At 46.6% G+C, this 27,965-nt stretch overlaps 2 protein-coding genes across 5 annotated transcripts in view; both read left to right on the top strand.

The window, feature by feature from the left end:
• Positions 1-7,069, top strand: part of LOC310696684 (leucine-rich repeat neuronal protein 1-like) — a 48,229-nt gene extending 41,160 nt beyond the window's left edge. The window contains exons 2-4 of one of the 3 annotated variants that reach the window (XM_083482473.1): positions 1,690-1,757; positions 2,980-3,042; positions 4,145-7,069. In XM_083482473.1, coding sequence (XP_083338599.1) covers positions 4,238-6,745 — 2,508 coding nt within the window. In that variant the 5' untranslated portion in view covers positions 1,690-1,757; positions 2,980-3,042; positions 4,145-4,237 and the 3' untranslated portion in view covers positions 6,746-7,069. The remainder of the gene's footprint in view (positions 1-1,689; positions 1,758-2,979; positions 3,043-4,144) is intronic. The other 2 variants (XM_083482472.1, XM_083482471.1) reach the window with 2 other exon arrangements.
• The window catches only part of LOC310696721 (uncharacterized protein), a 185,180-nt gene that overhangs the window by 26,417 nt on the left and 130,798 nt on the right, over positions 1-27,965 (top strand). The gene's annotated exons all lie outside the window — the stretch shown is intronic.

The raw sequence follows: 27,965 nt of genomic DNA, 5'->3' as shown, positions 1-27,965 counted from the left end.
TGAGATGACAATTTGTGCATTTAATTGCTTCAATTTCCTGCCCAGAGCCTCGTAGTCTCTTTTGATCTTCTGGAGGCTATTGCTTGCAGTGTCACTGGTTCCCACATGAACCAAGATGATCTTCTGTAGGTGAGAGACATTCCAGGTATATTTCATTTGCTCATTTGTTTAAGCTGCAAGCATTTCTGCTGCACTCTTCAATCTTAAAAGAGATCCCAGAGCAGGCAAACAAGAAAAAACAAAACAGCAACAAATGATCACACTAAAACTATGATACATTTCAAAACATCTAAAAGGCTTACAAATAAAATTCCCTGGAAAACAGAATAAGATTTTTACAGAAGCCATTTCACACCAAAAAAATTGGACGAACTCTTCCTAGCTGGCACTACTTTAAAACTTTTTACACCCACTGACTGCCAGTAAGACAGGATTTACTATCTATCGCTACTCCTGTCTCTGAGAGGTGAGAGATTCCAGGGCTTCCAGGAGCTTCCCTAGAGTTTGTGTTTCTTTTGGAACAAGGAACAGCGGAGACTGTGGTGTCTTTAGGATATATGGTTTATTTACACATATATCCAATCTGTGCCTACGATGGAGGGGTTTACAGCATTAAACCCCCCAAAAGGGTCTTGCTTCTCCCAGAGCTGCAGCCTTGGCTTCAAACAGAAATCAAGCATAGCTCTGTCTCCCAGCTGCTCAGTCGGCAGCCTGCTAGTTTCTACTTCAAACACACCTGAGCTCCCAGCTCTGGCCTTTGATTCTCTAACTACCAGCAAGTTGAGGGAGGGAGGTCCAGGCATCTGGCACAGAGCCATTTCCTTTGTTACCTTAATGGCCCATACTTAGAGGGCCCTTACCAAGAGACTTGCCTGGCTGTTTCAGCAATTTGAATTAGATTTTAACACTTGCTATATCCAGGAATTAGAAGAGTCTCTGCATACAGCCTATCCCACCCCCACCAACTCATAACACTGTGTTAATTTCTGAGCCTGACTCAGGCATAAGAGGTGATACTGTTCATCTTGCTAGCTAGGAACCTCTTTCTCCGCCTTTTCCTTATCCCTTCTACAGTACTTTCTGCTTCTGAAGAGCTCTCCATCCATTTCCATCAACTCTGATGGACCCCTGTCTCACAAAATAAGGACCCGGCATTAAACTTCCTTTCTGAAGCCCATCAGCTGACCACACCAGTCTCTGACTTTCCACTTCAAAGTCCAATCAGGTCCCTGTTCCTTGAGAAGACTTGCTCCTTTTCTTCCTCCAATTAAGGACTGGTTCTTTGGATACAATCTAGGGATCTTTGGAAGAGCATCCCTTTGTTAATCTGCTATTTATGCAAACAAATCAGAAGCACCCAACCCAAAAGAATCCTGGCAGCTGTAGTTTACACCCCTTGCAGAACTACAGTTCCCAGCACCCTTAACAAACCACAGTTCCCATTATTCTTTGGGAGGAGAGAATGTGCTTTAAATGTATGGCATGTACTTGGCCTGGATTCTGGTACCTTCTAAGGGTGGTAAAGCAGAGGACATTTCAGTAGGTGCAGCTTGTTATGGGAGTGTGTGTGGGGGAGAGAGAGAGAGAGAGAGAGAGAGAGAGAGAGAGAGAGAGAGAGAGAGAAGCTGCACTTGCTAAAATTCCATCTTATTAGAGACCCCCTTCCTTTTTTTGCATCTGGTCATCCAGCTTATAGAGACAAGAATTTACCTGCTTTGGGCCAGATCAAATTCCTCTTAAATGGAAGAGACAACCATGTAAGTAGGAGTGTGACTTTGTTTTCAAGCAGCAAAAGCTCTTAAGGATTTTCATAAATATGAATGTGATTGATTGCAGCAGTGACAATGTGCTTCACAAATGCTCTTGGGGTATATAAACACATAATTCATCTCATATTTGATCTCTGATTGATGTATTGAGTTACAGATACATTTCTACATACATACCTTGCACACTTTTGACTTTGGCATTCATTACTTTTTAGCCTATGGCCAAGACAAATAAAAAAAAGAGAAGGGGATGGGGAATGTGCTTGGAGCAGACACAGGTGAACTGCAGCAAACCAGGAGTTGCCGCCAGCGACACACCGCAGAAAAGTTGGTTTGAAATTCAGATCGCTTTCCCAACAAAGGGCACATATCGCACACCAAAAGAGGAATTCTCCCAGATAGACCTCTTAGCAGGGAAGTCAGATTTAACCTTTTAAGAGTGGTGGAGGAGAGGACCAGAAATGTTGCTGCCCTGGACATGCCCACTTTGGTTGCACCATGAGAGCGCCATGGAAGCCCCTCCCTCTGCTGCTGACCTCTCTCCATCTTTTCCCAACTGACACCAACTTGGACCTTCCCATGGCTGTGACATTGCAATGCCTTAGCCAATGGCTTGTATAGTCTGTGTTTTCATCAGGTCTTGCCCTTTTGTGACCATTTTTGCAAAAGTGCCGTGTGCACAGATGTTGTTGTTAGCTCCTAAAATTCCATTTACTAAGAAAACCTGAGTTAAGAAATGGAATATAGACTTTGGGGCTCAGAATGGGATCTTGTGTAGAGAGCAGCAGGAAGTTCTTTACGGATATTTGCACACATTTTCTTACTCTGATTTATTCTGTTCTAAAATAGTGATGATCGGAGAAGAGTTGAGAAATAGTTCTGTGAAAAAGTCGGGGTGGGGCAAGAGACAGGGAAGGGGAGAGCTGCAAGGAGCAGCACAGGGCACGGGCTGCTTACGTCCTGACCACAGCTAAATTCCTACTAGTGATTTTCAGACCAGATGTTGCTCACATTGTCCACTACAGTACTGAGAACTAGAAACGTACTCTTAAAAAGAGACAGAGAGTGTGTTCACATTACTCCTTTAGAGCACAGTGAAGTTGTTGCGGTGGGTTTTTTTTTTTTTGTTTTTTTGTCATTTCACTGCTCTCCCCACACCCAGCTGTTCACATTCTTGTGCTTCATTTTCTTCTATTTGTGTGCACTCCAGGGGGCACTGGCTGCCTTTACTCTGTGAAGAGGGGTTCACACCTGGTCTAGAGATGAGCTAAAGGTAAAGGTAAAGGGACCCCTGATCATTAGGTCCAACCGTGACCGACTCTGGGGTTGCGGCGCTCATCTTGCTTTACTGGCCGAGGGAGCTGATGTACAGCTTCTGGGTCATCTGGCCAGCATGACTAAGCCGCTTCTGGTGAACCAGAGCACTGCACGGAAATGCCGTTTACCTTCCCGCCAGAGCGGTACCTATTTATCTACCTGCACTTTGACGTGCTTTTGAGCTGCTAGGTTGGCAGGAGCAGGGACAGAGCAAGGGGAGCTCACCCTGTTGCAGGGATTCGAACTGCCGACCTTCTGATCAGCAAGTCCTAGGCTCTGTGGTTTAACCCACAGCGCCACCTGCGTCCCTCGAGATGATGAGCTAGGAATGGCTTCATGTCTCCAGAAGCACATGGGGGCAGCATTCCATGGAGCAAGCTGAAAAGCTGGCGTGGACAGAAGGCTTGCCATGGTGCTACCTTGAATTCCTCCACCAGCACTGGAAACACAGGGAGTTCACAGTCAACAGGAAGCAGAATACAGCCAGAGGCAGGAGGCTAGATTTGAACTCAGAATACATGCCTGCTCTGAGAAACCCCACTTTCATATCTGTCTAACCCAGTGTTTCCCACAGTGGGCAATACCACCCCCCGGGGGGGGGGTGCTGGAATGACCCAGGAGTGGTAGTAGCCTTGGGTGCAAATGGAGGACATTGAATAAGGGGGCAGTGGAAGCATACAGTAAGAAGAGAGGAGAAGAAAATTTTGAAAAACAGTTTGTAAAAACAGTTTCATCTGTTGTGTAATGACACTTACTGACAAGTCAGGCACCATTGCAGGACAGCAACAGTACCTCCCCTGGATCTGGCAGTCAGGCTAGAGACAAGGGCTTCTCCCTTTCCAGCTTCACCCAGGCCTGGAAAGTGGGAAGTGTTGCAGAGCATAGGTAGCAATATAAACACATAAAAGATCACAAATTTGTCGCTGCATCTTTCTGTTTGCTTGCTTAAAGAAGGTAGATTTCCGGGGGGGGGGAGTAATTTTTTTCTGTAACGGAGGTGGTAGGCCAAATAAGTTTGGAAACCTCTGGTCCAACTCATTCTCTCTTTTGCCTTCCAGAGATGAGCTTGCTCCATGGACTGCCCTAGAGCTCACATCTGACAGATCAAGATTTTCTCCCCAGCTGGACCCGGCCTGTCTGGGGCGGACACAATGCCCTCCTTCCCGCTCCGCACTCTGCTGGTGCTGCTCCTGCCAGGATTGCTGCCTGCCACCCTCACCTGCCCGCCACAGTGCGTCTGCGAGACTCGCCCGTGGTTCACGCCACAGTCAGTCTACCACGAGGCCCGTACAGTGGACTGCAATGACCTGCTGCTGACCCAAGTGCCAGGGAATCTCTCTTCAGACACCCAGGTTCTCCTGCTGCAGAGCAACAAGATATCCAGGGTCAGCGGGGAGCTGCAGCACTTGCTCAACCTGACGGAGCTGGACCTCTCGCAGAACCACTTCTCCAGAATCAGCGATACTGGGTTAGCTAACCTCTCGCACCTCATTACGCTTTACTTGGAGGAGAACCAGGTGGAGGAGCTACCTGACCACTGTTTGCATGACCTCACGTCACTTGAGGAACTTTACATAAACCACAACCGCATCTCTTCCATCGAGCCGTTGGCCTTTGCCGGTTTGAGCAGCCTACTTCGGCTGCATCTCAATGCCAATCATCTCCGTGCCATTAACCACCGCTGGTTCCTTCCTCTCCCCAATTTGGAGATCCTGATGATTGGAGAGAACCCCATCTCGCAGCTAGAAGGGGGCAGCTTCCAGCCACTGGGACGGCTTCACAGCCTCGTCTTGGCTGGGATGGAGCTAAGCGAAGTACCCGCTGATGCTTTCCGAGGGCTGGATTACCTGGAAAGTTTGTCCTTCTATGACAACCATCTTCCACATGTTCCCACCAAGGCACTGAAGGGCCTTCCTCTCCTGAAGTTCCTGGATCTCAACAAGAACCCCATCGCAGAAGTTCGGACAGGGGACTTCAAGGACATGCTGCACTTGGAGGAGCTGAGCCTCAACAACATGGAGGATCTGACCGGCATCCACAAAGACGCTTTTGAGAATCTCCCAGAGTTGGCAAAGCTCGAGCTGTGCAACAACCCACGTCTCTCCTACTTGCATCCTGGAGCCTTCCGGGAGGTGCCAGCTCTTCGCACCCTTCTGGCCAGCAATGCGGCCCTCAGCCTCTTCCCTCTAGGCCTGACAGGGGCCTTGCCAGCTTTGGCAGAGCTCAGTCTCTATGGAAACCCACTCCGCTGTGATTGCCCAGAAGCCTGGCAGCCGTTGGCCACGGGACATGTCCGGTTAATTGAGTCCCAAACCACGCTCTGCACTCTGCCCTTGGAAGCCGCTGGGCAACAGCTCCAAGAAGAGCTGAAAGGTGTCATGGGAGGATCATGCCTGCCAGAAATCTCCTCCAAGGCTCTCTCCGAGAGGCTGGAGGTATCGGCCGGCTCAACAACAGCTCTGGATTGCCCAGCCAGCTCAGAGCCACCACCGCAGTTCCACTGGATAACGCCATCGGGGGGGAAAGTGACCACAGGGTCAGGGAGGCTCCATCTGAGGGTAGGGGGAACTCTAGAGATCAGTGCCACCAGCCCGGCAGACTCAGGAGTCTACACTTGTGTGGCGTGGAATGGGCTGGGCTCTACCAGCCGCAGTGTGGTCCTTGCTGTGACGGAAGACAGACCCATTGTCCCCATCCGGCTGCTTGTCCTTGCTAAGAAGGTTCAGTCACATTTTGTGGTGGTGGAGTGGACGACATCCTTTGCGGAGGGGAGGAAGAGTGAGAGGAGTGATGAGTCCTCCACAGCCCACCCACCTCCTCCACTGCTGCCGTGGTCGTCAGCTACCATGCGAATCCATAATCCCCACCTGAGCTACACAGCACGAGTCCCTGTGGGCATCAAGGAGTTCAACCTCACGCACCTACAACCAGCCACCCGCTATGAGATTTGCCTTACTGTTGTGTCCTCCGTTCCCAGGTCCTCGGCAGCTGCTGGTTACGCAGATGTCCCCCCATCCTTGGTGACCTCCACCAGCTCTTTGGAAGCTGCCTTAGCAACCCCACGTGCTTCCGCAACTTCTCTGGATTCCTGGGCAACCCAAGAAGGGTCTTCCGCCTCTTCTGTGGGTCATCTGACAACCACAGTTTCTTTGGCAGTTTCCAAGGGCTCCTCGGCACCCCCAACAAGCCCCTTGCCAACCTCTGCCATGACTCCGCCTCTTCTGCAGCTGCCCCGCACCCAGCGCTCCTGCCTCAATGTCACCACCAAGGAGGCCTCGCTCGCAGTGGAACTGATGGGAGGTTGGGCTGGAGGAGCAGCCTTGGCTGCCGTCACCGGCTCCTTGCTGGCCGCCCTGAGCGCAGTGCTGCTGCTTCTCTGCGCCTCGCGGCGACTCAAGGAGAAAGGCTGCCGTCATTCGCTCAAGAAGTACATGCAGCATGCGGCGGCCATCCCGCTCAACGAGGTCTACCCGCCCCTCATCAGCTTGTGGGATGCGGAGGGGGACCCGCCCCTGCCCATGGCACCGCTGGCGCAACTGGCTCCGCCCATGTCAGCTCCGCCCCCTCCTCCAGTCACAGGAGGGGGGCACCCTCTCCTGCTGCCCCCTCCACCAGGCCAGATTGACACATCCAAGACCTACCTGTGGCAGCAGCCGTGAAGGAAACAGGTGGCAGGTGGGCACACACACCTCTGCCTCCTGCTCCTGGTGGGAGAACTCCCTTCCCCATGGATTTTAGGGTATGGGGCTTCCCAATCCATGCCCTTTCCTCCCACTTTTCTTCCTTGCGCACCCACCTTTGCATACACCGCCTCTAGAGAGCACCAGGAAGCTAGATGTTTATTCTTTAGTCAAGGTCTCACTGTGTAGTCGTAGCCAAATAAGGAGGGGAGCGTGACAGGTGGATGACAGAGCAACTGGGACAGTGTAGCCTCTGGGGGGCAAGGGGGGAGAGATGAGTTTTTGAATAAAGCTGTGGCATTAGAGAACACAGAGAGTGTTTGGGTGTGTTGGTTGGAAAGGACGCCAACGCAGAACATCCCTGTGCAAGCTGTGAAATGCATCCATCTTACCCAAAGTAAAAAATAAGTTGCTTTTAGAAACTAAGGTTGAGATGCTTCCCTCTTGTGGGCATTTGGGGATTAACAGGCCAGTTTCTCCTCCTGGGCTGGACTGCAGCTTCAGTTTCAGACGGGAGAGAGGAGGAGAGAGAGACCTGTCCAGATCAAGGCATCCATGGCCTTTAGAGACCCTAAGCACTGGGGGAGGGGTTTGGTGCCCCCAAATTCATGATGAAAAATAAAAACAATACTAATCCCCTAAAATATATTTTTGTTTTTCAAAATGACACAAAAGTTACACATATGCCGAAATGCACAAGCATAGAGGTCCCATGCAACCGCATTATTGTGATCTACTGTAGCAGGACCCCCCCTGGTTTAGGTGGGTGTTAGGAAGAGAGCAGGAAATGGGGGGGGGAGGGTGCCTAGGAGAGTGTAAGGAAGCCTAAGAAAGTTCTGAGTTTTCACATGTTTTTTAAAAAATATCAAATGTCATTTTATTTTTTAAAAATCTCATTTGTGTGTGGGGGGAGGGGGAGTTTGGTACCCCTGCTTTTCTGATGCCCTAAACACATGCTTAGTCTGCCTGTTGGATAATCCAACATTGCGTTAACAGCAATCCCATGCTCTGGCCTGTATGTCCTCTGTTCTGATCCCAGGCATACAAGGACAGATGGTGCTTACCTGAGTGGCAAAAAAAGGCACTTTGCTCAAAGGGCATTACTTCTCATGTTCCAGGACTATGAGCCATGGCATTAAAAACTGGTTTTGCAGTTTGAGCCCTGAATCTTGTGAGCTTTCTCCATGCTGTTTTCCACTGGCTGGCTTCTGGCTAGCCTCAGCCAAACCCCATGGACTCTCTTTGTCGGAAGGTGATGAGTCAGCCGGACCTGAGCATCTTTTACCATTGAGAGCTGGCTGAGCTTCCTCAGAAGACAGCTGGCAGTTGCTGAGTGCTAATCCTGTGGCCCCATCGTCATCATTTCCCCAATCATTTCAAGTCCTTTGAAATTCCTTGACCAACTGAAGATGATTCTCACACCAAATCCAGGTTACAGAAAAGGTTGGAATCGTAGAATGGTAGAGTTGGAAGGGGCCATGTGACTCATCCAGTCCAACCCCTGCAGCGCAGGAATCTTTTGCCCAGCGTGGGGCTCAAACACACGACCCCGAGATTAAAAGTCTCGTGCTCCACTCACAAAACATTATGGCGGAAGCAGGAGAAACAGGAATGGCCACCCCAGGGGTTCACATTATGCATAATTTCAGAGGGGAACTTGCATTTTCTGCTGCAACAGTGTGACCATGCTGTCTCAGTACACACCCTTCTGCTCTTCAGGAACACCAGAATGCAGAGTGCTGTAATATGGCCATTTATAGGATATTGCGCTTGCAGCACTGAAGCCACTGTTTGGCTCAGCTAGTCCACTGGCACACAACATCACAATCCTGACAGCAATGCTGACATGGTTTGACAGCAATGCGAGGTAATGGGAAATTGTCACTTCAAATGCAAATAAAAAAATTTTGTACAGGAAGAACCTTGTAGGGCAGGCTGAGTGGTAGAAAAGTATAGGACAGGGAGCCAAGGGGCAAGACGGCTAAAGAAAGGGTCAAATGCAAGCAATGGAATAAGAATGAATAACCTGGGAAAAGGATAGGCTGAGGACAAGACTTGAGGCAAGGAAAGGGACTAATGAGAGAGGGGCTTCAGACGATGAAATCTCTAAATTCTTAAGATCAGCTTGCCTTTGGGGGGTGGGGGGTAGAAGGATACAGAAGGTACCAAGGAGTAGGGCTGCCATACATCCGGATTTCCCCGGCCATTACCAGAATTTCAAAGGCAGAACTGACATCCATGTGGGAATGTTAAGGAAAAGGAAAGGATATATTGAATAAGTATTCTCCTTCCTTCACTCACACCAGTGAAGGAGTGAGTGATGTAGCAGAGCAGATTCCCCTTAATATAGCAGGGGGATATAGTAGGGAGCTGGTCTGCAGATTTGTTTGAATCTCTTTAGTTGAGTAATCTAATCTGGCTTGTCCAGATGGGCTATTCCTGGTGTCCCCTTTGATCCCTCTTAAAAGAATAAAGACACAAGAGTCTTTCCTTAAAAGTAACAAGAAGTTTACTCACATTTCAGTTCACGATTTGATCCCTGAAAGGCAGGCTTTACTTAGTAGTTACATAACAAACTGAGTTCATTTCACATGGAGATTGAGCTCATGTGTTGCTGGCTAAGAACCAGCAGACAGCAAAATTACATTAAGAGAACAAAATGGTAGCAAGAGATCAGCACGAGAGGGAGATCAAGAGAGAGAAAATGGCTGCATGACTCGGCTCCTTTATGGAGTCAGCCAGGGCCACGCCCATCTCCCAGGTCACATGCAGGGGAGGATGCTCCAGGCCAGCAGAACAGGAAGTTACACTGGCTGGAGTAGCATCCCACTCCCTGTGCCCACTGGGGAAAGAAAGAATGTTGTACAGTACTTGACTGTTCCCATGGATTACATCCCACAATCCAGGCGGCACTTTCCCTGATTTTATGCAAGTCAAGTGAAAAATCGTGGTCTCTTGGTGTTTTTGTAAAAAAAACAAAAACTCAGCAACTTGCTTGTCCTAGTTTTTACATTTTGAAATATGGCAACCCTACCAAGGAGGAGGAAGTCTAAAAGAAACAGGAAGTAGGGCAGAGTAGGAAGTGGGCTGAAAAACCTGGTGAAGACATGGGACTGAAGGTGTGCCAAGTCCCTTTGGCCACCTCAGTGTTGGGGGGCGCTGCAGAAACTGGTGCAGCCTAGCAGAAGGCTGCACTGACCTGTGCTGTGTCGAGAGATGTGCGTGACGTCATGCACTGGGGCCCCTCAATCTTGGGGGCAATGGGGTGCTTCTGAGCCAAGGAGAAAGAAGATTGTGGTGCAGTCACACTCATGGCCTAACAGAGGAGGAGGAGCTATGTCCTGTGGCCAGGAAGGAAATCTCCAGACAAAGGAGGAGATTTGGGGGGCTGGGTAATTGTGGACCAAAGACAGAAGGGAGAGTCACACCCTGTCGCCTGTGTGAGGCAGAAATGGGGCACCTGTGGCCCTCTAGGTGTTGTCCCAACTCCCATGATTCGCTGACCATTGACCATGCTGCTTGGGGCTGGTGGGGGCTGGAGCCCAGCAGCATCTGAAAGGGCCACATGCCCCCCTTGCCACCATCCCTGCTATAAGAGCCGCTGGGCAGGGATTGAACTCTGCCAGTTCTGTTCTCAGCTGCCACTGCAGGAATGTGACCTGGCAGCCCCATAGAGGATAAGGATGAGGATCAAACTCAGAAGGTGGGTGGGGGCAGGCAGGATGAATTTCACAGTGTGGTCTGGATTAATGAGCCAAACTCCTTTTCTAGTAGAAGCTGTGTGTTCTGTGGCAGGAGGGCCAGCAAGAGGTCCTGGGGGCTGAACATGGTGCTCACTTTCCAGAGAGAAATGCCACTGCTATTGAGCCCGTCAGAAAGTGGAATGCTCTGCTTGCGGTGCCTTGCCTGCTGATAGCAAATGTAGCAGAAATGGAGGCACCCTTAGCAGGGGGGCGGGGGGGGCAGAAAAGTGGGTGCAACCAAAGGCAAAAATGAACAGGGCAACAGATGTGGCTTTTACCTTTATATAGTCGGCCGTGTTCCACCCCATACGTTTAGCACATGGCTTACCCAAGGAATCCTGGGAGTTGTAGTTTGCTAAGGGTTCTGGGTATTGCAGCTCCATGCAGAGTAAGCTACAGTTCCCATGATTCTTTGGAGGAAGCCAGGCACTTCAAATGTATCTTGCAGAATTTGGAGGCTTGTACAGCAACCCCAACTGCCCAGCCCCATGGATCCAACCAGGCAAATGAGAGGCATGATGTGAGCCCAAGCGCACATTCCAAGCCAGCCCCAAGCACTCCTGTTGGACAGTCAGTGGGGCCAGGTAGGGACAGCATGGCCTAGGGAGCAGGTGTGCACTGGCCAGAGTCAAAGGGCCAAAGAAAGCCCCATGGGCAGAATGGCCGTATTTGGCTCAAGGCTGAAGGTTCCCCACCTCAACCTAAAGCCACCTCCTGAGTGGATGGCAGCTGGGTCATCCGGAGGCCAGGGCACCTGATGTTCAAAAATACGGGTGACTGGAAGTGTTTCATTCACAGTGGGCATGGAATGAGTCCTGGGCACAGGTGTTGGTGTGGCACAGGCCATGGTAGAGAAGGAGGGTTTTTTCTGTTGAGGGCTCCTTTCTCTTTGCAGAGACTCTGTTTGTGGGTTCATGCCAAGTCGCTGAAGCTGATGGGAGGGGGCCACAGCTGCAAAGGGAAGGGCCACCCCTTTTCCTCTGCCTTTTTCACCATCTCCTTTTCTATCCAGTGGTTCCATCCGGGACAGAGGCAAGTCACTCATGAAAGATGTCTGAACTTGTAGCTGGAGTCTCCTTGCAAGTAATCCCTAAGCAGCCAATGAGATGTCATCTCAGGAAGCCCCCCCCCCCCGTGTTATTTATCATCACTCCAGCAGCCGCTACAAGCTGCCCAAGGGAGGAGGCCAGCAGTGGTCAGCAGCCATGGAGAGACCTTGGAGAGCCCCCAGGATGCTCCCTCACAGCCGCTGCTGCTCAAGACAAGCGCTAGTGCTGGCAGGGGAATTAGGAACTGTCAGGGGCTGCCTCAGGTCTCAGCTCACAAAAGACCAACGCCAAGCTCTTCTTATATACAAGGATGTTTATTGCGGTTCATTAACGGTTCCACAACCGAGGCGCGCAGCCCCGCGTCTCTTAACCCTAGACATTTGAAGTCCCCTCTGAGTCGGTCCCGCCTCTACACCAGCTTAAGAGGCTTGTGCTAGACCACCTCTTCCTGTCCTTCCTTTTCCGCAGGGTCTTTCTGCCCCCCTGGGTTCCTTCCCTCCTGCTCTCTCCTGAAGCGGATTCCTCAGATGCCTGTTCCCCCCTCCTTCGTGCTTTGGGGCTAGGCTCCTCCTCCGGGCTTTCTCCATTTCCGCGCGCCTCCACATTTGAACTTGGCGCGCGTTCGCTACCCCTGACCTTCCTCTTGACACTTACACTACTCCCTGTACTACTCTCCGCCTCTTCCGGCAGGACGTCCTGCCCCGATCTCCTTCCCCTGTCTCTTTCCTGCTCCGCTCCGTGTGTCACACTGGGAACCCACCTCTCTTCCCTTCGTTCCTGCTGGGAAGCCGGCCCCGATCTCCCACTCCCACTCGGGGTTTCCCTGCTGCTTCCCTGCTCCTGGCAGGTCCCCCCTGTGACCCCACTTGTCCTGACTAGGGGCGCCCCCTCCTGAGAATCCTCCGATTTACTTGAGAGACTCATGGAAGACCTCGAGTCACTGTCATCCTCTTCCTCACTGTCCTGGGATTCTTCCTCATCGCTCTCCGTCTCCCCCCCCCCACCTGTGCCTCTGTCTCTGAACCCCTGACAGGAACATTACAGGATCAGATCAGAAGCCAGGGTGGCTTTCATAATTCTGGGACTGTCCCTGGGAAATAGGGAGACTTGGAGGGTATGCAATGAGATTTGAATGAACCTCTTCCCCACAGTGCTACACCACCTCTCTGAAGATCTCCTTCACTGAAGATTTTAGATAGAGTAGACTGTGGAGCTGGGGGTGGCCGGGGGGGTGCTGGAATGAAGGAGAGCCCCAGGAGAGTAGAGGCCTTTATCTTGGCAGCCAAATTTGGCTTCCACCCCCACATCCCGCCAACACTGCAGTCAGCTAGAAATAGATCAGCGTGCATTAAGGAACAAAGAGAATGGCTATGGCAACCACAAATCTGTGCTACTTTTAAAGCAAACAGCTAATGAGTGCTTTGGAGAAAGGAAGAGGAGAAGCGAGGGTTTCACCCACTCATTAGGCCCAAGATTACCAACTTTTCTGCTATTTGCTGGCAGGCCTCCCCGCTTAGGTTTTAACAGCTGCATGGCCAGTTGAAGTTCAGAAACAGAAGTTCAGCAAGTGAAGACTCCTGCAGTCTTGCAACAGCAAGGCCAGAAGGAGATTCGTTAACTGAATTTCTGGTGGTTGCACAGCTTAAAGGCACAGGAGCCTTGCCCCAAATGGGAATTGACAACCCTAGAGGAGGCCTGACTAATTAACTGTAAATAAAAAGTAGGCTATTTTAAGAGCATTGGTAGCAGTGACATCTCAAACCCCAGAATAACAACAGCAAGGTTGCTTTAACACATGACCGAACCCAAAGGGTGCTCATCAATGGTTCCTCTTCATCCTGGAGAAGAGTGACTAGTGGGGTGCCACAGGGTTCTGTCTTGGGCCCGGTCTTATTCAACGTCTTTATCAACGACTTGGATGATGGCCTCAAGGGCATCCTGATCAAATTTGCAGATGACACCAAACTGGGAGGGGTGGCTAACACCCCAGAGGACAGGATCACACTTCAAAACGACCTTGACAGATTAGAGAACTGGGCCAAAACAAACAAGATGAACTTTAACAGGGAGAAATGTAAAGTATTGCACTTGGGCAAAAAAAATGAGAGGCACAAATACAAGATGGGTGACACTTGGCTTGAGAGCAGTACATGTGAAAAGGATCTAGGAGTCTTGGTTGACCACAAACTTGACATGAGCCAACAGTGTGACGCGGCAGCTAAAAAAGCCAATGCAATTCTGGGCTGCAACAATAGGAGTATAGCATCTAGATCAAGGGAAGTAATAGTGCCACTGTATTCTGCTCTGGTCAGACCTCACTTGGAGTACTGTGTCCAGTTCTGGGCACCACAATTCAAGAAGGACACTGACAAACTGGAACGTGTCCAGAGGAGGGCAACCAAAATGGTCAAAGGCCTGGAAACGATGCCTTATGAGGAACGTCTAAGGGAGCTGGGCATGTTTAGCCTGGAGAAGAGGAGGTTAAGGGGTGATATGATAGCCATGTTCAAATATATAAAAGGATGTCACACAGAGGAGGGAGAAAGGTTGTTTTCTGCTGCTCCAGAGAAGCGGACACGGAGCAATGGATTCAAACTACAAGAAAGAAGATTCCACCTAAACATTAGGAAGAACTTCCTGACAGTAAGAGCTGTTCGGCAGTGGAATTTGCTGCCAAGGAGTGTGGTGGAGTCTCCTACTTTGGAGGTCTTTAAGCAGAGGCTTGACAACCACATGTCAGGAGTGCTCTGATGGTGTTTCCTGCTTGGCAGGGGGTTGGACTCGATGGCCCTTGTGGTCTCTTCCAACTCTATGATTCTATGATTCTATGAAAGGATATATTTTTAAAGTGATGGGTTTCCTGCCTTTGGCATACATACCATAAGCTCATACATTTTTTAAAAATGAACAACACAAACCAATGGATAGATGTAAGTGCTGTCAATGGCAAGATTGCCATATTTCAAGAGGTACAAATCCAGACACAGTTGCTCCAAAATGTTGTTGTTGTTGGGCTTTTGGGGCAATCAGACAGTGGTGTGGCAAGTGCACTTCTGAACTCGCCATCTAGGGGGCAACAAGGAAGCGACCACTGCACAGCACTTCCGCTTCCATCAGGGGGGAAAACTAAATCATGGACATTTACTATTAATTGAAAATTCCCCCCGGGCTCCAATTTAGCCCACACACTCCAGACATTACCGGAAATTTCCAGTATATATGGCGACCCTAGTCAATGGATGTTCCCAACAGTGTTTGAAACCAGTGTGGGATGGAGCCACCCTCTCAACACGGCACCCTCCCCAGTCAGCAGTTACTATAAGGGCATTTTGAAGAGAGGTGACTAGGGAGGGCAAGAGTCCCGCCTCACCCCTTTAAGGGTGCTGCCCATGCAGGTGCCATGCTTTACAGCAGGTGGTAGCAACTGGGAGAGGGAATGGTATTCCTCAGTCCTGGGACCACCCATGGCTGGTTCTTAGGGTAGGGTCTTATGACTGTATGTACCTCAGTAGGCCTCTAGCGTGGTGCTCTGCAGCAGGAAGCACATGCCGAGTGCAGCTCTGGACAGCTAGCCTCTGTCCTCTATGGCAAGACCTGTGGCTCCTTTGTGCCACACACATCCCTGAGCGTGGGGAGCGCCATCTGGAGTGTGTGTTAATCTGAAGGGCTCCATGTTTCCCTCTGAAATTCTGGAGACCGACTGAACTGCACTTCTGCCTACCAATAAAATTCACAAGTCCACCTGAGCAAACTTGAAATCAACAGGACTTACTTTCCTCCAGTGAATGTAAGGAGAACACAATAGTTTAAAACTTCAAAGTGGGGGAAATGAGTGCAGCAACTGCGGGTCGATCCAGGCTGAGTGTTAGGGCTGCTAAATCTCAAAATAAAAAAATACAGTGAGTCCAACAGCAAAGCCCAAGGGGTTTTTGGGGGGGAGAAGCAGTGCCCAATAGTTTTTGACATCTTAGAGTGAATCCTGCTACAAAAACTCATGCTAGATGCACATCTAAAAGCACAGAAGGGTGGGTAGGCCTCACTCAGTGTCTTCCTGGAAACAGGTCCAAAAGCAACGTGTGTGTGTGTGTGTGTGTGTGTGTGTGTTGGCTTGGCAACACTACTGAGGACACACATTATGTACCTGCCCAGGCACTCTCTTCCACCTCATTGTTTCTCCGCTTCCAATCACCCCTTCCTGAAGCAGCTTTTCTTGGGGTGCTGTAGGGAGCTCTCCAGGTGCTGATAACACTGGGCAACAATTTTTTACTTTTTGAATGTTGTCTAGATTTCTACAACTGATTTAGGGTATTTTTGCACTGCTGAATCAGGAAATGGCATCCGTTTCTCTCCATCAGGTCAGGTTTTCTGTAAACTGAATGGTGGGCATTGATAAAGGTAAGTACACGTAAATTGCATGTTGCTTCACCATTTTTCAAACTTCAGGGCTTGAACTTCTGTTTCTTGGAACTCCTGGAATGCTCAGCAGCACGGAGATCTCTCTTCAGAGTCCAACAGTAGTCAGCCATCATGACTGCGTCCCAGCAACCCTGATACCTGGTCTCCATCTCTTTCATGTCCTAATGGAATCTCTCCCCCTGCTCGTCACTCATTGAACCCAGGTTCTCAGGAAACCGGTCCATATGTGAAAATAGGTAGTGCATCTTGACGCTCATGTTGCAGCCCAGGTTTCTGAAAGCAGTCAGCATGTTGTTGACAAGTTCTGCGTAGTTTCTGGCCTTATTGTTGCCAAGAAAGTTCTTCACTACCAGAACAAATGCCTTCCACGCTTCCAGTTCCACTTCGTTCATTGAGTTTCCGAACTCTGGATCTCTGATGAGCTGACGGATCTGAGGACTGTCAAAGATGCCAGCTTTCAACTTCTCCATGGTCAATCCTGGAAAAGCCTGGCACAAGTAAATGAAGCAGTCACAGTTAAGCTGAGCTTGATGTGCAGCGGTGGGAAGAGTATTCTGTCTCTGTCCACCAGAGGGTCGTTGATGACGTTCCTTTCTTTGCAAGGCACCAATTCCTCCTACACAGGCCAGTCCTTCTTCGTGTAATGCTGAGCACGGTCCCTGCTATCCCACATGCACAGAAAACATGGGTACTTGGTGAAGCCAGACTGTTGTCCCAACAAAAAGTTCACCATCTTCAGGTCAACACAAATAAACCACTTATGCTGATCATAACCAATTTTCTCCAGCACATACTTCACCGCTTCATAGTTCTCCTTCAGTGTACTCAAGTGAGCCAGGGGTATAGAGGCAAACTGGTTGCCGTTGTGTAGCAGAACACATTTCAGTGATCGCTTGCTGCTGTCAATGAACAGTCTCCAATCTTTGGGTTCGTACTGTGGCACTCCAAGCTTGAGCAGAAGCTGCGCAATATCTGCACAGTACACCAAGTCCTTCTCTTCCAATAAAAAACAGAGGTACTCTTGATGCCTGTTGCGCAAGAAGCTGATCCGAGCACTGTCAGAGAGGAGGTTTTTTCCCTTCAATCTGGATGCCAACAGTTCGGCAGAGTCTTTTGACAAGCTGAGGTCATAAACTAGATCATTCAACTCCTTTTGGGAAAATGGATGTGGAGCATCATCTTCAAGAACCACTTCTTCTTCTTCATGTCCTTCAACACTGGAGGCATCTTCGTCACTAATGTCAGGAAGTTCTCCGAAGATAGGCACTGGAATTTCATCACAATGAGCTACAGGACAACGTGCTGATTGAAGATCAGGATACTTCGTGGGGCGGCTGCCCCATTAACTTAGTTTTGATCCCCCAACTTTATGCTTTGCTGGACCAATTTATGGAAGATTTCGAGGTTTTATGACTTCAAACTGATCCCTTTTTGACATAATCACCCAGAACTATCGGACCTGAATACTTCTTGTCATTAAAATAATCATTTCCAATCAAAACAATTATTCGACATGGCATTTTACCCCCACCAACTTCTTCTAAAATGCTCCACACAAGCGTACATGTGAACAAAAATGTAAAAAAGACATGTGGCCATAGCTTAAAAACTTGACCTGATTGAGCAAAACCAATGTGATTTTTGGATTCAGCGCATCAGATTCATCCTAAATCAGCTGAAAAAATGCAGACAACAAATTTGTTGTTGACCAGTGTAATGTGAGTCAGTTGGGCCCTGAGAAAGAAACTTTAGCAATGCTGGTTAAGGGCTGCTTCTTGCCTCAGGTGTCATCTCCATTATATAAAGGGAACCCTTCTCAAGAGAGAAAGAAATTTTAGGTTTTGAGGTGGTGGTGGGGAACACAGCACGACTATTTTTTCCTTTGCAATAGATGAAGGTTGTTCAAGAGTTACTGTAGATGGTTTCTGCTCCTCAAGGCCACCATCGTCATGAGGAGAAGCAAAGGCCTCTCAGACAAGGTGGCCAAGATAGGGAGCTGGGTGCAATTTAGGAGCAGCAGTTTGTCTGAACTATGCCACGTCTCTCTGGGTTCAAACTCACCAACTTTGGCCTTTTGGGGGGGTGGGGGAGAAGAGACTGGCCAAAGAAAATACACAGAATGGGAGAAAACGCCTAGATCATTGCGCATATATACTTGAATCAAGGCGTATTAAGGCATGAAAGAAATGTGTAATGGTCAAAGTTATAGAGATTCGCAAAAAATGAAGCAGCATTCTGTTAATCAGTGAGATGCAGCCACATTTAGCATAGGTGTTTTGTTTTTCAATTCTGAATATTTAGCTTTTTGCTAAGGAAGAAGCAGAAAGTGCTGCTTTGGGCATAGCTCACTGTGGAAAAGCAACACAGAAATAAATTGAATTAACACTTTCTAGACTGGCCCAAAGTCAGTTGTTTTAGGAACTGCGTGTGCGTAATCCAGCTACTCAGTGGTTCCATCTTCGTCATTCCTGCCCTGCTGGCTTCAGCCAACTAGACGGAGGCAGAGGAGGAGGAGGAAGCAACCACCCTCCTTGACATGTTCTACTCTGAGGAGCTTTTGCTCTTGGGGATGGGGGAGAAATGATTCTGTTTGCCTTTGAAGACAAACCTATTGAATCCACACTCTCCAAAACAATATGTAACCCAAAATAGGTATCCTTCAGAATTCAGTTATCCAGATTTTTTAATTCTCCAAGCAATGCATTTACAAAAATGCACATATTACAGTAAAGTGTGCATTAAAAGAACATATTAGTGGAAAAATTAAATGTATATTAGGGGAAATTGCTTCCAAAAAGGTGTACATTAGTCAAAATGGCAGACAAAAATGTGTGTAGTATGCTGATGAATTATCACGAGGATGTTGTATTGTTTTTCTTATGCTCAACTTGCAGCAGAAATGTAGGAAACTGGATTTAAGATTAGAAAAATGGGAAACCGAGAGAACTGAAATTAACAAACCTGCCTATCTCTAACTACTACTGCCACGTCACTCCAGGCACGTGTACAAGACAGCCACTCAAGGTCAGCCCTATCAGTAGGCAAGCTGAGGCAGCTGCCTCAGGCAGCTGATTTTGAGTGTCAGGCAATGGCAGCAAATGGTTAGTTATTTAATGAATTCTTTTTGTATTTTTACTACCGGGGTGGGAAAGGAAATTTTCTGCCTTCGGCTCCAAACTAGCTTGGCCAGCCCTGGATACTCCTCTGTCTTGTAGAAGGGAAAGCCATTTGCTGTTTGGCTTCCCATAGCACAATGTCATGGGGCAGCCCTGATAGGCTTCCCCCCCATGGTTCCTCTGTTGCCCTGATTGCTGTGTCACACTCACGTGGACTAAGGTAGGAGCAACTGTAGTGAGAGCTCTGCGTCCCCTGTGAAAAACGGTGTGTGTGTCTTTGTTGCCTATAGTTTCCCTCTGCTCTCCATGCCTGGCTGAAGAATCAGCTGCAAAACCACAGCTAGAAATTCCTCATAACTCCTCTCCCTACAGGGGCAAACTGCACATTACACAGCAACTTGGCATAAGAGAGATATCAAGAAGGCATGGTTTGCATCAGAGAAAGGGAGCAGAAAGGGAACCCTTTATCACCTTCTTCTGTTGACATCTCCCCCCACACTTTTTAGCAATATTAGCACAGGTTGAGGCTATCTGGGAAATGACCGCAGAGAACTGAGAGGATTTGCACGTTGGGGGGGGGGCAGACACAGAGAAATTTATCAATTCTATTCAATAAATTAAGTTGTAGAGAGGGACACTGCTGTCCAGGAGCCATTAGCTGCAGGCAGTATCCCAGTCCAGAACGAGTCTCCCCCGCCCCCGGGCCCCCGATCCAGAGCATGTGCATTGGGGTACACTTCCAGAGTAACATGGCTTAGGGTTATTGAGGTAGGTGCCACTACTCCCACAAAGAGTGACATTTTGTGTGGTTTACATTAAGTAGCCCAAGGGAGAAAGAGGCTTCCAAGAGACTAAAGGATCTGGAAACAGTTAGGAAAAAAGAAAGAGTCAGCAATGAAAGGGTTTTGTTGAAAAATAAATTTATTTACAGGGCAGGATCCCAGAGAGAGTCATCATAAAAAATAAAACAGGATCCAAGCCCCAGTGCAGAGGTAACCAGAGAGGAAGAGACCCCCATCACCCCTGGCTCAGGGCACCAGACCAGGTCAACAATGAAGAAGATCAGGAAGGGGGAAACTGCAGCACATCTACTTCAGCATGTTGCAGGATCCCAGCAGATTATCTACTTCAGACCAAAGTGCTAAATCCCTGGATTTTGCCTGGGTCTTCCCATGTGTCTCAACCAGTCCCTGCCACATTGGCACTCTCAAAGTGCCATTGAGATAAAAAGAGAAATCCTGAACAGCACAGACCCAACAAAATTGACAAGTCCTCAAATACAAACAGAAGCATGTTCAAGCGAGGAAGGCAAAAAAAAAAGTCACTTCTTTCCACGGACAATTGTTAGTTACTGCAGCAAGTTCCCTTGCTATATATTAGATGAAATTATTTTGGAATCAATGGTACAAGTCCCTTCCCCATAGCCCAGTCTGAATGTGATGTGAGGCTCAGGGAGAACTGGTGCAAGCCTTTTAAAAAGAGGAAGACACCACATTCCCTTCTCTTGGGCACACGTTACTCTATGGCCACATCCAGAGGCTATTCATTTAGACATGGTCAAGATGTGATCTTACATCCTCAACAAAGCTTTGCAAAAAGTCTCTTGGCACCTTAACACCATGAGAGATTTAGTGCAGCGCAAAATTTCATTGACTAAAACTCACTTCATTAGACGCCATTTGATTTCATGACTTGTCTTTAAAAGCTTGTGTGGCAATATTGTAAGCCACAAGACTGTTAAGTTCAGTTCAGTTTATTAGTCACAACCAAAAAGGTTTTACCCACTGTGACTCTGTTTTGCTTTAACTTGACTTTTCTGCTTGGCCCTGTCTCAACAGACACACTGGCCAACAGACGTAGCTTTGAAATTTGACAATTATTATATTTGTTTATTAGCAGCTTTATACAATATTGTAATTACCAGTGAAGTTAAACCAGCTTCTTCACTTAGCAAATTGAAGCTGGTAAGGTTGGAGAAAGGTCTGCAATTTTCACCTTCTGCCCGTCATGCCTATTATACAGAGATTTTAGACTTCCGGTCGGTGCCAGCGCTTAATGGCGGTCCTAGCCCCGAGCTCCGGGGAAGGACTGCTTCGCAAGTTCGGGTCTTACCTGCTACGGCAAGCGGGGGACCCCTAAAATCCCAGGCGCTGAAGCCTGAGAACAAGGAGACTCGGTGGGCACCTTTGCGCCCCCCGGTACCGTGAAAGCGACACCGGGAGTGAGCGCGGTGCTGAGAGTCGCTACCCAGCCTGCGAAGTGAAGCCGCGTCGCCATTAGCGGAGAGCGCCGATTCCTTCCTGAAAAGAAAATTTGGACTGAATTCCCGTGAGTAAGACTTGAAAAATAACTGGGACCCTCTAAATTTTAAAATTTGAACTAAAAATGGGGGAGATCTAAACAAAGGAAGTCTGCCTCCCCCCGACTGCATGAAAGTGAAAGCAACGGAGCTCTAAACTTGCATCCGTTTAAACCAGCTCTTTAATCTGCTAAACCGGACATTTGGACCTTTGATCTCCCCTCCAGCTAGCAGGGCAGAGGGGAGGTGAATTGGACTAATAATTGCATGATCTATTGGAAGTTAAAAATCTCTGCCGTCTCACCCATCTGAAAGCATGAAACGGTCTGCCTTTTTTTTTTTTTTTAGCACACTGAACTGACTTTTCCCTGTAAAGTGATATCTTGATACAAAGTTCCCACAGTGTCTGGCTACTCTGTAGTATAAGAAGAAATAATACAAACTGGATAACTGTGGCAGCTTAAAGCTACAAGCTTTCTAGCAATATTGATTTGGACTGTGTTAAGCTCTTGTTTTGTATTCTGGACAATCTCCCCTGTTTTTTGTACTTGGAACATTGTTCTATGGCCATTTTGATTTGCTCCCTCTAGAGGATAAAGTAAAGTTTGCCACAGCTTGACAGTGGAACTTTCCAAGGGAGAAAATTCCCGTGGGAAGTGACCTTGACATGAGTGGCCCACAAGAAGAGATAGTCACAAGAGCTAAGACCAAGCACCATCAGCAACAACAACAGCTGCAGCAACAACAGGCAAAGAAAAGAGGATCAATTTCAGGCCCAACAACTGGAGCAGCAGGAACAACAGGACAAGATAAAGGGACAGCTGTATCTATGGAAGCTGTGACAGATGCGCTGCTTAAGATCAACCAAACTTTGGAGTCTTTAACAAAACAGACCTCAGAGAACACACTAAAATTAGCAGAAATCTCAGTAAGATTAAACCAGAATACAGAATCTATAAATAAACTGGTGGAGGAAAATGCCACTACGCGTCAAATTGCGGAAGATGCCAAGGCTACGGCGGGAGAGACACAGGAGAAATTAGAGCCGATTGCCAAGAAGGTCTATGAGCATGACTCAACTTTGGCCTTGTGGGACTTACAGAGGAAAGAGAGAAACTTAAAATTAAGACTGATCCCGGAGAACGAAAGAGACAACCTTGTGGAATATCTGACACGGGAGTTTGTGGATTGCTGGGACCTTGAGGAAGACGAATTCAAAATTACGACTGCTTTTAGATTGGGAAAAAAGCAAGACAGAAAGACCCCGAGAGACTGTTTGATTACATTCAGATCCAAGGAGGAAAGAGACAAAATATTAAGATTACACTTTGAAAAGGCCTTGCAAATTGGAAATTCAACTGCACAGTTCTTCAAAGACATCCCAAAACACATTTTGGATTTAAGAAACTTCTACAAGGACTTAGCTCTTTTGCTAAAGAAAAATTCCATCCGTTTCAGGTGGGAGTTCCCACAAGGACTGTCATTTGACTACAAGTTAAAGAAGGTAAAAATAAAGACAATTCAAGATAAAGAAAAATTTTTGGCAAGATATCAGGAGGAGCTACAGAAGGGGATTGTGGACGTACTTGGAGAACAGAGGAGAGCACTGGAGATCCTGATCCGTGACCAACGAAAAGAGACGGTGGAAGAAGACTGGAGAAAATTTAAAAGCTATCTGAAGGACTATTATAAACTTAATGAATGTTAAAAATGTCGTGGTTCTCAGAAACAAGGGGGTACAGGGATATATGGTTAGAAGATAGAAAAGGACTAAGTTGACAGAGATTTGAAAGTAAGAATTGGGAGTTGCTAGTTGAAGTATGGATATTGGGATGCAGAGAGGGGGGGTATGGGGAAGTCCAAGAAAAGAGGTTTATAAGAAATATGTATGAAACTATGCGTGTTTGTTTGTCATTTTCATTGTTTGTTTGTCTTTTTAAAACGTTGTAAAACCAATAAAAAATTTTATAAAAAAAAAAAAATATTATACAGAGATTTTACCTAGTCTCTCTATATAATAACAGCCACTCCCTGGTACCCCATTGTTGCTTTATTCAAATGTCAATGAAACATAAAGGGATCAGTTAGTTTAGGAGACGTAAAGGAGGCTATATATGGAAGGGTTGGGCCTCAGCTGAGGTGAAGAAAGGAAACAATGTGGTTCTAAAAAAATGTTTAGGTAGGGCTACTCTTATTTTAACTCAAGAAAATCGCCAGGAAAGGAAATGAAGCCACCATCAGAGGTGGTAACAACGAAACTGACCATCACCATGCTAGATTCCAACTCCTACCTCACACATTAAACACCGTGCCAGGAAATGGGGCCGCCATCAGGGGTAGCAGCAGAACTTTTTTTTTAGTTTCTTCTCCCGTTAGATTCCCAAAATATTTAGGGGTATGCGTACCCAGGGGGGAAAGCACTGGTTCTGGTTCTTGCTTCTTCCTGACTCCCCAATAAAAGGGGGGCAGTGCATCAGAAAACTCCTTCTTTTCTCATCCACCAGTGGAGCTCCAATCTCAGGAAGTGCAAGAGCTGCTCAGCTTACAAGGCTGGAGAAAGAGTTGGGAATAAGCAAAGGAGGGTAGGGCCACACACACACACACACACACACACACCCTGCGTATTTAAAGTACATTACTCTCCCCAAATAATACCAGGAAGTGTAGTGTACCCCTCACAGAGCTACAGTTCCCAGCACCCTTAACAAAGTACAGTTCCAAGGTTTATTTTAGGGAAAGCTATGTGCTTTAAATGTATGGCATATGCAGCCCAAGCATGGGAAAAGGCTGGAACCCTAGAAAATCATCGGCTTTTAATTCATACTATGTGATAACTCCACTACCTCCTCATACAGCTTATGATTTCTTTCTCTCAGGATTCTATCAAGTCAGGAAGGGCATATAATGGTACCAAATACAGTTTAGTGAAACTGCTGCTTAAAGTTATTTCTGCTTTGAGAGCTTGCAGCCACACATCTGATTACTCCTGAATTTCACCATGATGTTGGCATGAAAGGATTCCAACTGGTGACTCAGCAGAGTTTCCCTCAAATGTGCACCAGTAGCCCAATCCTGTGAAGAATGCTGTAAGGAAGCCCATTGAAATCATTGGGCACACTTTTAAGCACACTGAACTCCACAAGGGATCAAGCTGCAATGTGTATAAACAAAAACAAAATTACGCTCGCTTCTGCCAATTAGAACATTGCCCCTAAAAATTAAGCACTCCCACTTCTGGGTGCTGCCGAATGGTGGACGGAGCAGGAGCCTGCTCTCTCTGACAGGCTCGGGGTTAGGGGAAGTGCAAAGATGATGCGTACCCCTTAAAAAACCTAAAAGGGTTCATTTGAGGCTCTTCGGGGTCCTGCTGCCCGAGACGTGAGCTCTCTTGCTCTCCCCCGCTGCTCTGAAAAGGGGAGGGGACGAGTTCGAGCCGCCGGACAAAGGCTCCAGCAAAGAAAAGCCTCAAGCGCCAGCCAATAGCGCTTACCTTTCCCAAAAACTGTAAAGCTGAAGATAAAAAACTTCTGGATTATTTGGAATACCTGGAAAAATTGGATTGATTTGGCAAAGCGATGGGGTGTTAAAAAGGAAGTCCATCCCGGCCGTGGCTTCCTTTACTCTGCATGGGAACATTCTGCAAGTGTAAGAGGATCTCTGACTTTCACTTCTTTTCTCCTACTAATACTACCAAAAGATTAAATAGTTAAGAAAATTTGGATAGAGGACTTGACTTTGACCTTATTTAATATAATTTTATAAGGTCAGTTTTTACTTTTATTTTTTATGGTTTTTGACTTTTATTTCTTTTTTTCCTGCTAATGATTAAGTGCTAAAGGATTGATTAATTAAGAAGATTAGATAGGGGACTTGGTTTCAAGTCCACCTCCCCCCCCCATATTTTTTAAATTTATCTTGCAGTGGTATAAAGGTAAAACCATTCCTTTGTGTTATTTAGAAATGAGTAACCTTCTTGGGGAACTGAGCACCCAGGTCAGTTTTGGGAGTTGAAATCTTGCTAAACAATTTTTTTTAAAAAAAAAAAATTACTTTTTTACTTTGAAAGTTGAGGCATTGAACTGGAGACATAAAATTTGGATTTATGTATTTATTTTAGCAAAAAAGTTGAGACACTGAATTTGATCTCTCTGCTAGGGAATTGTGAATAATATTGAATGACTTGGCTTGATCATCATTATAGACATTAATTATAAGATATCCAATACACATCTTGTAACCTGACCTGCCAAAAAAAATGGAATCTTCGCTATTATAATTCAATTTTTAAAATATATTTCTTCCTCATTATCATTATCTTGATTGATTTGGGCCTATGGGGAACAAACTAAAAAAAAGCCTGGGAACACTCCTGGATTGGGCTTTAAGAAGCTGAAGAAATATTCCTCTGGAAACTGGATTCCTGGCTCTCTGGTTTTATCATTTTTTTATTTTTTCATTTTTATCCTGCGAGTTTAACATTGGATTTGATTCCTGAGTGAAGGGTACCCTTTCCCTTTTCTTGTTGGGGGGGATTGAATTTGCCTTTTAAGGTGTTGTTTGGTTGGATTAAGAAAAGCTCAGAGAGTAAAGCCATTTTCCAGGCTTTCTTCCATTCCCCCTGTGTAGTTCGTTACAGAGAATGACAGGAAAAACTATAAATAACCTTTCCCTTTGGGTGAGCAGAACTTTGTTTTGAGGACAGTCAGCAAAACAGAAGAAGTGTTTTTAAACAGGGGGAGATAGAAGGAGAGGGGAGGGGAGGAGAGGGGGAGGAGGACATCTGTTGATGGGAAGTTGTAATTGCATCTGGATTTTTTTTGTTTTCTCTGTTGAAAAGAGAAAGTGTGACACCTAGCAGACAGAAAAAAGTACATCCGATAAAACTTGTGATAAAATTGGGAAAGATTGTGTTAATTAATAGAAATAAACCATAGAATTATAAATATTTAGATATGGCGGCAACCCCCCCATTCCAACAGGAGCCTCGGTGGCAACTCCAGGACAGGGGAGAAGGGGTTCCGCCCAGGAATTAGAACCAAAAACTGATATTGCAGAGATGATTATGGATTTAAGAAAGGAAATGAGGGAGAATGCAAAAACATTGGGGGGTCAACTGGATCAGAATACAAAATTTGTACTAGACTTGACAGGACAAATTAAAGAATTGACAAATAAGATGACAGCTTTGGGAATATCAGTACAGGAGCTTAAAACTAAGACACAAAGTTTAAAAGAAAAGACAAAGAAAGCACAGGCAGAGGGAAAAGACTGGATAAAAGATCAAGAGGAAGGGGTTTGCAGAAGCGAGGGCCTTGCAGGAATCAGCTTGGGATGCAATAGCAGTATTGGAAATGTGCTTCCGGGGAATTCCAGAAGAATGATAGGAGGATATAGGATCTAAATCAAGCATGGCCAAACTTGGCCCTCCAGCTGTTTTGGGACTACAACTCCCATCATCCCTAGCTAACAGGACCAGTGGGCAGGAATATATAGGATCTAAATCAAGCATGGCCAAACTTGGCCCTCCAGCTGTTTTGGGACTACAACTCTCATCATCCCTAGCTAACAGGACCAGTGGGCAGGGGTGATGGGAATTATAGTCCCAAAACAGCTGGAGGGCCAAGTTTGGCCATGCCTGAATTCCAAATTAATTAAGGAGCTGTCAGAATGGACAGGGATTCAGGAAGAATTGGTGGGAAATTCGATAGACAGAGCCTTCAGTTATGCTTGATTGCCAGGAGATTGCCTAGTAATTTTTAATCCATGTGTAATAAAGGATACAATATTAAAAATGAATTATCAAAAAAGATTACAAATTATCAAAAAAGATTACAAATTATCAAAAAAGATTACAAATAGGAGAACAGAATTCAATCATCCTGAAGGAGATACCTATTGGATTACTTTTAAAACTAGCTAATTACAAATTTCTGACATATGCTCTGAAAAGTAATTCCATATAGATGGGAATTCCCAGAAGGAGTTTCCTTTACATATAAGGGTAAGAAACAAAGGTACAGAGACATATCAGAGGTACAGAAATTTTGGAGAAAGTATAAAAAAGAATTAGAAGTGAAGCCCTTGACAGAAGGCGAAGGGGAGCGAAGACAAGAAGAGGTAGAAAAGGAACAAGACTCGTAATTAGATAACTAGAAATAATAAAATTTTAAATCAAATCAGAATGGTAGATTTAAAAGTATTAACTTGGAATGTAAATGGCCTTAATGGTAAGGCAAAAGGAAATAAAATAGAACATGTGTTGCAAAAACAGAATTTAGATATAATTTACTTAAAAGACACTCATGTAGCTAAAAAAACATAGAAGAGTCTTGATAAATAAAATAATTGAATTGGAATTTGTAACTCAGATAAGAGAAAGAAAAGTGGTATCATATGTAAAACCCAAACTGGAGCCAAAACAATTATTTAAGGATGTGAAGAGAAGAATGATTGCAGTACAAATAACATCACAAAGCGAGAAAATAATCTTAATTAGAATATATGCACCAAATGAGAGAAAATCAGAATTTTTAAAAAATGTTAGAAGATAATATGTTGGAATATATGGACCAGAAG

This window comes from Podarcis liolepis (assembly GCF_965112155.1).
Source record: "Podarcis liolepis genome assembly, chromosome: 17".
NCBI classification, from domain to species: Eukaryota; Metazoa; Chordata; class Lepidosauria; order Squamata; family Lacertidae; genus Podarcis; species Podarcis liolepis.
Note: the sequence above shows the minus strand (reverse complement) of the source record. Positions and strands in the feature narration are given on the sequence as shown.